The 12,444-nt window shown below is 39.7% G+C and overlaps 1 protein-coding gene across 2 annotated transcripts in view; it reads right to left on the bottom strand.

The window, feature by feature from the left end:
- FAM189A1 (family with sequence similarity 189 member A1) overlaps positions 1 to 12,444 on the bottom strand; it is a 434,865-nt gene that overhangs the window by 33,898 nt on the left and 388,523 nt on the right. For both annotated transcript variants that reach the window (XM_015543684.2, XM_042988240.1), the window contains one exon: positions 1,806 to 1,913. In XM_015543684.2, coding sequence (XP_015399170.2) covers positions 1,806 to 1,913 — 108 coding nt within the window. The remainder of the gene's footprint in view (positions 1 to 1,805; positions 1,914 to 12,444) is intronic.

The following is a 12,444-nucleotide window of genomic DNA, read 5'->3' as shown; positions in this document are numbered from 1 at the left end:
AAGCCAGGGGCTAGAAGCAAACTTACCCGCAAACACTCAGCTATGAAACAACCAGAGGTTGTGAGGGTGGCTGTGGTAATTGTAAAAACACCTTATTTCCCTGTGGTGTTTTACAGTTGGCAAAGTACATCAAGGGCCATGGCATTCACAGTCGTGGCTGAGATAGCCCAGTAACTAATATTCTGCCCACATTTATGGATTGACTAGGTCATGTTTCTTGAATGTTCACCAGGTATACCATTAGGTTCATTTGAGTTGAGGAAATTGAGGGTCTGGCGGGTTCAGTGACATGTCCGGAGTCCCCTGCCTCATATGCAGAAGAGGTGGGACTCCGACCCAGTCATGGCTGTCGTCAGGCCCAGGATTCCAGGCCCGCTCAGGTTCCCTGTGGCAGAATGATAGAATGACCCTGCTCTTGATGTTACAGTTGTATACTCTATCACAGCTTCCATTGGCCTGATGGTTGTTTAGTTGGGTTTCATTCTAACACTTCAAACCAGGAAATGCAAACGTTTACATTTATAGCCCTTTGGTTCTGTTAGTTTGGTCAAATTGGTGTGATATTTACAGATCAATAGTAAAATATGCAGAGGTGAGTAGAACCCCATGGTACTTAACCTTTCCTTTACACAACATGCCGGAGAAAATCACCAACATGAGGTCTCGGTGAGCAGGGCCAAAAGTTCATCGCTGCTGAATAACTGCTTAATTAGATACCTTTCGGAGAACTGCCACTTCTCAGAAAGGTCAGCCCTGGCTGTGACAGCTGTGTAGATATACACTGGGACAAAGAGGCGGATGTTGCATATGATTAGAACCAATGAATTTTTAACATCTTGGTAATGATGCTCTCTGGCCCTGTATCTTGATGAACTGATGTATTGCCATGGGGTGGATAAGAAAGAGCAAATAAAACAGCCTACTACAAGAATAACTTGCTTTTCTTTTCGTGAGATGCATAAAACACTGAGGGGGAGGCAGATGGATCTTGAAGAAGCAACACAAGAGACAGAGACACAGAGACAGACAGATGCACGCACACACAGATGATTCCTACCCTGAGCACTAGAGAACAATATCTTCCCATTAGTTTCTCTTTATCGTACTGACTTTAGTGGTGACACAGCAAACAATGGGCTGTGTTTCATTTACACTGAATAATAAAGAGCCTTCACTATTTATTAAGCATGTACTTATAAACGTGTATTAATATGTGTATGACCCTTGCTCCTGTTCTTATCTTTCTCCCTTGGGAGCAGCAGTTCTTCGACTGTAAGACCCTGGCCAGGGTGGTCATGAGGGCCAGCCAGTGACCTGCCAGTAGATTATGAGCTCAGGGTTAATTAGGAAGTCTAAAAAGCACAGATGAGCAGTTTTTCAATTTGAAAAGAACTCACCTCCCTTTATTAAAAGAGAACATTAAAGCTTGAAGAAGCCACCTCGCTCTGGAGGTGCTGGGCCCAGAGGATGTCTAGGGCTATAGGATTGTCACTAAAATTATTCAGGGGACACAGTAGAGGCCATCTAGAGGGGCATGAGGGTGGCCGGACTCTGTTAACATGCAGCTCTGTTAACATGCATTCAATGCCTAAAATAAATATGTTAACTGGCACCAAATGTACAGGTTCTCTGTCTTCCAGAGGGCAGCATGAGGTGGCCTCCATGGACCCTCAGGGCCTATCATCCTTGGGGTTTCTGGTTGGAAGCTAGAAGTGTCCACTCTATGTTGGTTTCAAACTGGCTGGAGGAGAAGGGGGTCAGGCTAGCCATCTTGAGCGTGCTTGGGAAGGAAGGGGGCCACTCACCATCTGCAGGACATCAGAAGAGACCATCTGCATGCAGCACATGGCTGTGGCCAACGCACACACGATGGTGGAGAGGACATTGAGGGCACACACGCTGAAGAGGAGATCCTGTGAGAGAGAAAAAGGCAGAAGAAAGTCAGTCTCATCCTGACAACCCAGAAGGCAGATCCTTAGCATTTCCAACAAGGTCCAGAAAAAGTGTGGCCAATTGTTATCCACTCCATGGAGGTCTTGTTTTGTAGCTTTTTGTTTGCTTCATAATCAAAACTGGACTTTAATAGAGACACATCTGTTTATTCTTCTACAATGCTGATCGAATTATTAGATACTAAATGATATATTTCACAATTTTGATCATGATTAGGCAGTCACTGTCTAAGAAAATCTTGGAATCACCAGCATTTAAGTGGGTGGGAAATCTTTATTAATTATAAAATGTATCTCAAAATTTTTAAGTATTTAATAAAATGCCAAGCTTGCTTGCTTGCTTTCTTCCTTCCTTTCTTTCTTTCTTCCTTTCTTCCTTTTTACTGTTTATTCATTTTTGAGAGAGAGAGACAGAGCACGAAGAGGGGAGGGGCAGAGAGGGAGAGACACAGAATCTGAAGCAGGCTCCAGGGTCTGAGCTGCCAGCACAGAACCCTACGTGGGGCTCGAACTCATGAACCATGAGATCATGATCTGAGCCGAAGTCAGACACTTAACTGAGGAAGCCACCCAGGCACCCCTAAAATGCCAAGTTTTTAAATTAAGCTTTTTACCTTGGGGTAATGGTAGAATCACATGCAGGTATATAAGAAATAATACAGAGAAATCCTGCATACTCTTTACTCAGTTTCCCCCATGGTAGCATCTTACAAAACTATAGTGAAATATCATAGCCAGGATTGATGTGGATGCAGTCAAGAAGAACATTTCCATCATCACAAGGCTCCCTGCCCCATGTTGCCCTTTCATTGACCAACATACCTCCTTCCCCCTGTTCCAGCTCAACCCTTGTCAACCATTAATCTGGTCTCAATTTTTATAATTTTGTCCTTTCAAGAACCATATACAAGTGGAATCATATAGCATGTAACCTTACTTTTTTCACTCAGCATAATCCCTTGAAGATTCATCCACGCTGTTGCATGTATCGTAGTTCATTCCTTTTTACTGTTGAGCAGTATTCCATGGCTTGGATGTAGCCAGTTTGCTCAATCAGGCACCAGATGAGAAATATCTGGGTTGTTTTCAGTTTGTTGGCTTATACAAATAAAGTTGCCATTAACATTTGTGTACAGGTCTTTGTGTGACCATAGGTTTTTATTTCTCTGGGAAAAATGTCCAAGAGTACAGTTGTTGAGTCACATGGTAATTGAATGTTTAGTTTTATGAGAAACTGCCAAATTGTTTTCCACACTGGATGAACCATTTTACGTTCCTACCAGCAGTGTATGAATGATCCAGCTTCTCTGTTTCCTTGCCCACACTTGGTATCACCATTTTTATTTTAGCCATTCTGATAGGGAGTGTAGTGATATACCAATATGGTTTTAATTTGTATTTCCTTGATGGCTAATGCTGCTAAACATCTTCATGTGTGCTCAGTTTTTTAAGTTTATTTATTTATTTTGAGAGAGAGAGAGAGAGAGAGAACGAACATGGGAGGGGCAGAGAGATAGAGGGAGAAAGAATCCCACACGGGCTCTGCACTGTCAGCTCAGAACCCATGTGGGGTACAAACTCATGAACCGTGAGATCATGACCTGAGCTAAGTGAAAACAAGAGTCAGACGCTTAACCAGCTGAGCCACCCAGGCAACCCTATGTGTGCTCATTGGATATCTATGCCCTCTTAGGTAAAGTGTCTGTTCATACCTTTTTCCCATTCCCCAAATGCACTGGATGCATTTTTATTGAGTTTTGAGAGTTCTTTTTGCATTTAAGATCCTGCTCTTTTGTCAGATATGTGATTTGCAAACATTTTTTCCCAGTCCATAGTTTGTCTTTTAATCCTCTTCACACAAGTTTTCACTGAACACAAGTTTTGTAAGTTTCATGTTCACAAGATCCAGCTTACCAATTTTACTTTATGGATCATGCTTTTGGTGTCAAGTTTAAGAACTTCTGTCTAATCCAAGATTGTGAAGATTTCTGGGTTTTCTATTCTGTTCCATTGATACATATGTATGTTTTTGTGCCAGTACCATAATGTTTTGATGACTATAGCTTTGTAACACAGCTTGAAGTCTGAAATTGTGATGCCCCCAGCTTTGCTTTGCTTTGTCAAGATTGCTTTGGCTATTCAGGGTCTTTTGTCCTTCAATGCAAAATTTAGGATTGTTTTTAAATGCTGGTGGCATTTTGATAGGGATTGCACTGAATGTGTAGATTGCTTTGGGTGGTATAGACATTTTAACAGTATCTGTTATTCCAATCCATAAGCATGGAATGTTTTCCCATTTCTTTGTGTCCTCTTCACTTTCTTTCATAAGTGTCCTATAGTTTTCAGAGTATAGATCTTTTACCTCTTTGGTTAGGTTTATTCCTAGGTATCTTAGGGTTTTTGGTATAATTGTAAAATGGGATTGATTCCTTGATTTTTTTTTCTCATGCTTCATTATTGGTGTATAGAAATGCAACAGATTTCTGTACCTTGATTTTATATCCTGTGAGTTTGCTGAATTCATGTATTAGTTCTAGCGAATTTTTTGGTGGAGTGTTTCAGGTTTTCTACATAGAGTATCATGTCACCTTTGAATAGTGAAATTTTGACTTTTTCCTTCCCAGTTTGGATGTCTTTTATCTCTTTTTGTTGTCTGATTGCTGAGGCTAAGACTTCCAGTACTATGTTAAATAGTAATGGTGAGAGTGGACATCCCTGTCTTGTTCCTGACCATTGAGTAAAAGCTCTCATTTTTTTTTCCCAATTGGGTATATTAGTTGTGGATCTTTCATATATGGCCTTTATGATGTTGGGGTTCATTCCATCTATCCCTACTTAAGAATTTTTATCAAGAAAGGATGCTGTATTTTGTCAAATGCTTTTTCTGCATCTATTGAGAGAATCATGTGGTTCTTAGCCTTTCTTTTATCAATGTGGTATATCACATTGATTGATTTGTGAGTATTGAACCATCAGTGAAGCCCAGGAATAAATACCACTTGTGGTGACTAATTATTTTAATACTGTTGAATTAAATTTGCTGGTACCTTGTTGTGAATTTTTGCATCCATGTTCAGGGATACTGGCCTATAATTCTGCTTTTTAGTGGGGTCTTTTTCTGGTTTTGGAGTCAGTGTAATCGTGGCCTCCTAGAAGAAATTTGGGAGTTTTCCTTCCATTTTTTTGGGGGGGAGGACAGTGTGAGAAGAACAGGTATTAATTCTTCTTTAAATGTCTTGTAGAATTCCCCTGGGAAGCCATCTGGTGACTTTTGTTTGTTGGGAAATTTTTGATTGTTTATTCAATTTCTTTTCTGGTTATGGGTCTATTCAAACTTTCTATTTCTTCCTGTGTCAATTTTGGTAGCTTGTATGTTTCTAGGAATTTGTCTATTTCTTCCAGCTTGTGCAGTTTATTGGCATATATTTTTTCATAATCTCTTATAATTTTTGGTATTTCTGTGGTGTTAGTTGTGATCTCTCCTCTCTGATTAATGACTTTATTTATTTGAGTTCTTTCTCTTTTCTTTCTGACAAGTCTGGCTAGGGGTTTATCAATTAATTTTATTAATCTTTTCAAGGAATAAGCTCTTGGTTTCATTGATATGTTCTGTTTTTGTTTGTTTCTCTTTCGTTTATTTCTGCTCTAGTTTTTATTAGTTCCCTTCTGCTAGATTTAGGTTTTTATACTGCTCCTTTTCTAGCTCCTTTAGGTGTAAAGTTAGGTTGTGTATTTGAGACTATTCTTGCTTCTTGATACAGGCCTGTATTGCAATATACTTCTCTCTTGGACTGCCTTTGCTGCATCCAAAGGGCTTGGACTTTCATGTTTTAATTTTCCTTTGCTTCCATATATTTTCTAATTTCTTCTTTAATTTCCAGGTTAACCCATTCATTCTGTAGTAGGATGTTTTTAACCTTCCATGTATTTGTGGGATTTCCAAATTTTTTCTTGTGGTTGATTTCAAGTTTCATAGTGTTGTGGTCTGCAAATATGCATGGTATGATCTCCATCATTTTGTACTTGCTGAGGACTGATTTATAACCCAATATGTGATCTATTCCAAAGAATGTTCCATGTGCACTTGAAAAGAATGTGTATTCTGCTGCTTTAGGATGGCATGTTCTGAATATAACTGGTAAGTCCAACTGGTCCAGTGTGTCATTCAAAGCCATTGTTTCCTTGTTGATTTTCTGCTTAGATGATATGTCCATTGTTGTAAGTGGGGTATTAAGGTCTCCTACTATTATCTATTATTAATTATCTATTATTATCAATGAGTTTATGTTTGTTATTAATTGATTTATATACTTGGGTGCTCTCAAGGTGGGGGCATAAATATTTATAATTGTTAGATCTTCTTGATGGACAGACCCCTTAATTGTGGTATAATGCTCTTCTTCGTCTCTTGTTACAGATTTTGGTTTAAAATCCAGTTTTCCGGATATAAGTATGGCTACTCTGGATTTTTCTTTTTTTTACATCCATTAGAATGATAGATGGTTCTCCATCCCTTCATTTTCAATCTGCAGGTATCATTAGGTCTTTATAAAATAAGTCTCTTGTAGGCAGCATATAAATGTGTCTTGTTTTTATTTTTATACATTCTGATACCCTATGTCTTTTGATTGGAGCATTTAGTTCATTTACATTCAGGGTGATTATTGATAGATATGAATTTAGTGCCATTGTGTTACCTCTAAAGTAAGTGTTTCTGGTGATGTTCTGTATTCCTTTCTAGTCTTTGTTGGCTTTGTTCCCCTTTTCCCCAAAGAGTTCCCTTTAATATTTCTTGCAGGGCTGGCTTAGTGGTTACAAACTCTTTAGTTTTTGATTCTCTGGGGAACTCTTCATCTCTCCTTCTATTCTGAGTGACAGGTTTGCTGGATAAAGCACTCTTGGCTGTATATTTCATATTTTCCCATTCAGCACATTGAATATATCATGCCACTCCCTTCTGGCCTGCCAAGTTTCTGTGGACAGATCTGCTGTGAATCTGATCTGTCTTCCCTTGTAGTTTAAGGACTTTTTCCCCTTGCTGCTTTGAGGATTCTTTCCTTGTCTGTGTATTTTGTGAATTTGACTATGATGTGTCTTGGTGATGGCCAGCTTTTATTGAATTTATTGGGAGTTCTCTTGCTCCCATGTGCTTCTTGGATTTTCACATCTGTTTCCCTCCTCAGATTAGGGAAGTTTTCAGCTATAATTTGCTGAAATAAACCTTCTGCCCCTCTTTTTCTCTCTTCATCTTCTGAGACTCCTATGATATGAATGTTATTATGCCTTAAGGAGTAACTGAGTTCTCTAAGTCTACACTCATGATATAATACCTTTATTTTTCTCCTCTTTTCAGCTTCATTATTTTCTATAATTTTATCTTCTATATCATTGATTTGTTCCTCTGATTCGTCCATCCTCCTTGTCTTGGCATCATTCAGGCTTGCATCTTGGTTAGTGCATTTTTAAATCATGCTGCCTGCTCCCGGGTTTCTGCCCTCCTTCCCCACCAGAGCACTGCTAAGCCAACCAGGCACAACCCCAGCAGCAGCGTGGATCTCTAAAACTTTAGTCTGTTGCGTATAAAGACTTGGAAGTATTCAGCCCCTCTCCTTTTCCCATCAATGGTTTTTGGGAAGGGTTTTCTTGTGCAGTACCCTCTGCATTTTCACTTTTTTTTCACTCTTTCTCTCTCACTCTTCTCGCAATGATCAGGGTTTCCTCCCCTCCACAGCACCCACAGTTCTTTTCTCCTTCAAATCAACTTCCACAGTTCCTACCTTCCATGAGGTGGTCATTTTTCTACTTGTAGATGTTCAGCCTTGTTTTCTCAGTCCTCAGATCAATTCCTTGGGTGTTAAGAATGATTTGATATTTATCTAGCTGTGTTTGAGGGATGAGGCAAGCTTAGGGTCACCTTACTCCTCCACCATCCTAACCACTCTCCCCTGGATTACTGTTATGGTAATTTTGGGGTAAATATCCAGTAATGTGATTACTGGATCATAGGGTAGTTCTACTTTTAATTTTTTGAGGAACCTCCATACTGTTTTCCAGAGTGGCTTCACCACGTTGCAATCCCACCAAAAGTGCAAGAGGGTTCCTTTTTCTCCACATCCTTGCCAACACTTGTCATTTCTTGTGCTTTTGATTTTAGCCATTCTTACAGATGTGAGGTGATATCTCACTTCAGTTTTGGCTTGAATGAAATGTATTTCTTACATAAGAAGACTTGAAAGTTGAAAATTACTCCTTGATCGTTAGGCTGCAAAACAGATGTATTAGCAGGCATGAAAATGACATTACTTTCATTGTGCATCTTCATCAGAGTCGATCTGTCTTTAGAATCTTTGAGGCCAGGCATTGACTTTTCCTCTCTAGCTATAAAAGTCCTAAATGGCATCTTCTTCCTATAGGCAACTGTTTCTTCTCCATTGAAAATCTACTATTGAATGTAGCCACCTTCATCAATGATCTTACCTAGATCTTCTGAATAACTTAGTGCAACTTATACATCCACACTTGTTGCTTCACCTTGTACTTTTATGCTACAGAGACAGCTTCTTTCCCTAAACCTCATGAAGCAACCTCTTCTAGCTTCAAACTTTCTGTTCGCAGCTTCCTCACCTCTCTCAGTCCTTGTAGAACTGAAGAGAGTGAGGGCCTTGCTCTGGATTAGGCTTTTGCTTAAAGGAATGTGTGGCTGTTTGATCATCTATCCAGCCCACTAAAACTTTCTCCACGTCAGCATTAAGGCTGTTTTTCTTTCTTAACATTCATGTGCTCACTGGAGTAGCACTTCCAATTTCCTTCAAGAACATTTTCTTTGTATTCACTAATTGGATGACTGGTACCAGAGCTCTAGCTTTTAGCCTATCTCAGCTTTCAACATGCCTTTTTCACTAAGCCTAATCATTTCTAGCCTTTGGTTTAAAGGGAGAGATATTCAACTCTTCCTTTCACTTGAACACTTAGAGGCTGTTGTAGGGTTATTAATTATCCTACTTCAATATTGTTATGTCTCCGGAAACAGGTAGACCCAGAGAGAGAGAGAGAGAAAGAGAGAGAGACAGCACACACCAGAGAATGGCTGGTCAGTGGAGCAGTCAGAACACATACATTTATCAATTCAGTCTGCCATTTTATATATGGGCATGGTTTATGGTGCCCCAAAACAATCTTAACAGTAAAACATCAGAGATCGCTGCTCACAGCTCACCATAAAAAATATAATAATAATGAAAGTCACAATATTGTGAGAATTGCCAAAAGGTGACAGAGACAAGAAGTGAACAAGTGCTGTGGGAAAAATGTTGCCAGTAGACTTGCTTGATGCAAACAAACCTTCAATTTGTAAAAAAAAATACAGTATCTAAGAAGTGCAGTAAAATTAAGCACAATAAAACAAGGTCTACCTGTAAGGATATGGCCTCAAATTCAATTTTACTCATTCAAAAATGTACAAAATACTGTACATACTCAAAAAGATATCAGGAAAATTGGATCTTTCACCTGAAAGACCATGGCACTAATGAGGTTAGTTTCAGTGATCTAATCAAGGGATTGACAAATCCTCAAGAGGAGGTGGGAAGTATTGCATTTCCTGACACGCATCATACATGCATGAGGTATGTGTCCACATGACTTTCTATTCTGGGAGCATTCCCAGAATGTAATTCCCATTACACATGAACCCACGTGTTATCTGTCTCATCCTTTAAGAAAGTTCCCCACTCTCCTGTAAGTCATTATGATCACAAAGTCTTTCTGCAATCCCTTTCCCACTCATTTGTTCTCAAAGCTGACTTGTAAAATAGCCAAAAAGGAGGGTTATTATGATATTATAGGGGACAAAGTTAACATACCATGTTTAAACAAATACCCAAGGTTAAACTGTTCAATGACAATGTGAAGACAGAGAACTGAGTCTCGTTTTTCAGATTTGTTAGGCAGAAATGAGCAGGGCTCAGTCTAGGGCTAATTATTCCTCACTCCTGAGGGAAAGCTGTGTTGATTACTCTGAATAATGTGGGAACAAGTGCTACTCTCAGACCTGTGTGAGCACATCTGAGAATAGACACTGTTCTCTAAACCTTTTCTGTGGTTCCTTCCCTAGACTCCAATAGTTTCTTTACGTGCATGGGCTAATCATTATCCAACTGAATACTCCAGAGGGAACCTCTAAAGACTCCAGAGTTCTCTCCCCTCCACTATCCTGTCCTGGGAACTCTAGTCCCTAGGCTTTAGTCTCCCTAGGACTTTCAGCTTTGTGTCCCCAACCCAGGGAGTCTGTAGGGATCCTGTTGAGTCCCCCTTCCCTGATCTGTGACCTGGAATCTTTTGAGGCTGTAAGCTGGGACATTTACTGACCATATCGCAGGGATCACTGTCCTTCATTACCTGATGTTCAATGTCTTCATATTTTGTCTGGTTTTTTTTTTTTGTGGGGGGGGGAGTGGGCGTGGGGAATTGTTTCAGGTGGGAGACTAAATCCAGTTCCTGTAATTCTGTCTTGGCCAAAAGCTCTTGGTGGCTTTTTTGTTTGTTTGTTTCAGTTTTCTCAGCGGCTGTAGCAGGGCTTAGACATCTGCCTTAAGTCTTCTGTGCAACATTACTATGGCCATCTCAAGTGTCCTCCCTGCTCCTGCAGCCACTAAGGATGGAGCAGGATGGGAGCTCAGTTGTGGAAAAGAGCACACAACGATGTGGTTGGAAAAAGGCTAAGGAGGTTTTTTTTTTTTTATTTCCTAAGTGATGAGATACCTCTGAAGATGTGTGATGTTGGGAAAAAGATAATGTAGGCTATTTTCACAAACAGTGGAGAGAAACACCTTTTGCAGGGCCTACTACCATAGAAACTGGGATGTAGCAGGTGCTCAGTAAATATGTGTTGAAATGAGAGACTGGAAACATGGGGGTAACCATTTTGTCACTGCTGCAGAGGAATGAAACCAAAGTGCATGGAGGAAGCATGGAGACCGGGAGTCTGAGAGTGACTCTGAAGCTAAAACCAACAGGGCATGGCCATTGGTTGGGGGCAGACTGGAATGTGGGAGAAGAATGGGTAGGAGATGATTCTGAGGCATACATTGTGAGTGGGAGCATGAGATGCCAGCAGTTGTGCCAGGGACCTGTGAGAAAGCAGCAATCTTCAAAGAATAACCAATGTGGTCTGGGACATGTAAAGCTGAGCTACCAGGAGCCTGCCCACAGAGACGTTAGTGATCAGTTGGAAAGGCGGGTCTGGAGCACATTATGGAGGTCAGGACTGAAGATGTGGACTAGGTGTCATCCCTACAGAATCAAGATGTGCCTTCACCTGTGGGTGCCCTTGATGTATCTGATGGCCTGGGGTTCACTCCTTCCCATCTCCAGACCTACCAGACCACAGGGGATTAGGTTGCTCCAGACTCCCTGGAGAAGAGGGCATTCTTGGATGAAATTACCATCCTCCCCTTAAAGACACCAGAGAATAACCTCAGACAGTATGTATAAATCTTAATTATGTATTTTTTATCTCTCAGGGGGCAATTCAAAATTAGAACCAATATAGTGACATCTCTTAATGTACCATAACCAAAAACATAAACAGTACCTGAATTTTGTCCTCAATCTAAAAATTTCAACTTTATTGACCACATATTCCACTGTCATTAAAATGAATGCCCTTTTAAAAAGAACACTAATTTTGTATATACTCTCATTTGCAACCACATAAAACCACTCACACACAAAAAACACAAATCACAACCTTTTTTGAATATGCATCAGGAGGCAAATGTCACTTTATGTCTCATGGCGTATATTCATTTGAAACACACACCAGAAAGACGTCTTCTTCTTCTTCTTCTTCTTCTTCTTCTTCTTCTTCCAGCTGTTAAAATGTTTGGCTTTCTTTTCTTTTTTCTTTTTTTTTTAGATAACTGTACATCACCTGGAATTACGTTTATGTGTTTCTTTGGAATTCTCTCTCTGGCTTAAGTAATGCCTTTACTTCTGCTCTTTGACAGCTTTATCAAGAATCCTCTATAAGTACTGAAAGCTGTGCTCTATAAAATATTTTTATAAGGTCATTCAAAATGGCAAGTGTTAAAACAGGGTGCATCTTTCACTGTGGATACTAAGTTTGCTGTCAGCCATTGTGCATACTTCCTCTAATAAAACTAGGAAATCATGTATATAACAAATCATGTATAAAACAAAACCAAGAGGAAATACTTAGGTAAACTTACATGTGATGAATTCTTTTAAAATTCTCTCCAATCCAAGTAAATTCTGAATATTAATAACACGATTAACAGAGGAAGGTGACAGACATGATAAATTATGCATTAAAAAACATTAAAAATCCAGGAGTTTGATTCCTTTGGTTGTTTGAAATACCATTGTCCAGAGGTCAAATGATCTTACATTCATTTCTACTAGCTCCTTGACCAGTTTTTTTCAACATTTTTAAAATTTGAATAAAGAAAGAGATCCCATTATCAGCCAAAGT

This window comes from Panthera tigris, chromosome B3 (genome assembly GCF_018350195.1).
Source record: "Panthera tigris isolate Pti1 chromosome B3, P.tigris_Pti1_mat1.1, whole genome shotgun sequence".
Taxonomy (NCBI): domain Eukaryota; kingdom Metazoa; phylum Chordata; class Mammalia; order Carnivora; family Felidae; genus Panthera; species Panthera tigris.
The sequence above is the reverse complement of the archived record's forward strand: the minus strand, read 5'-3'. Positions and strand labels throughout refer to the sequence as shown.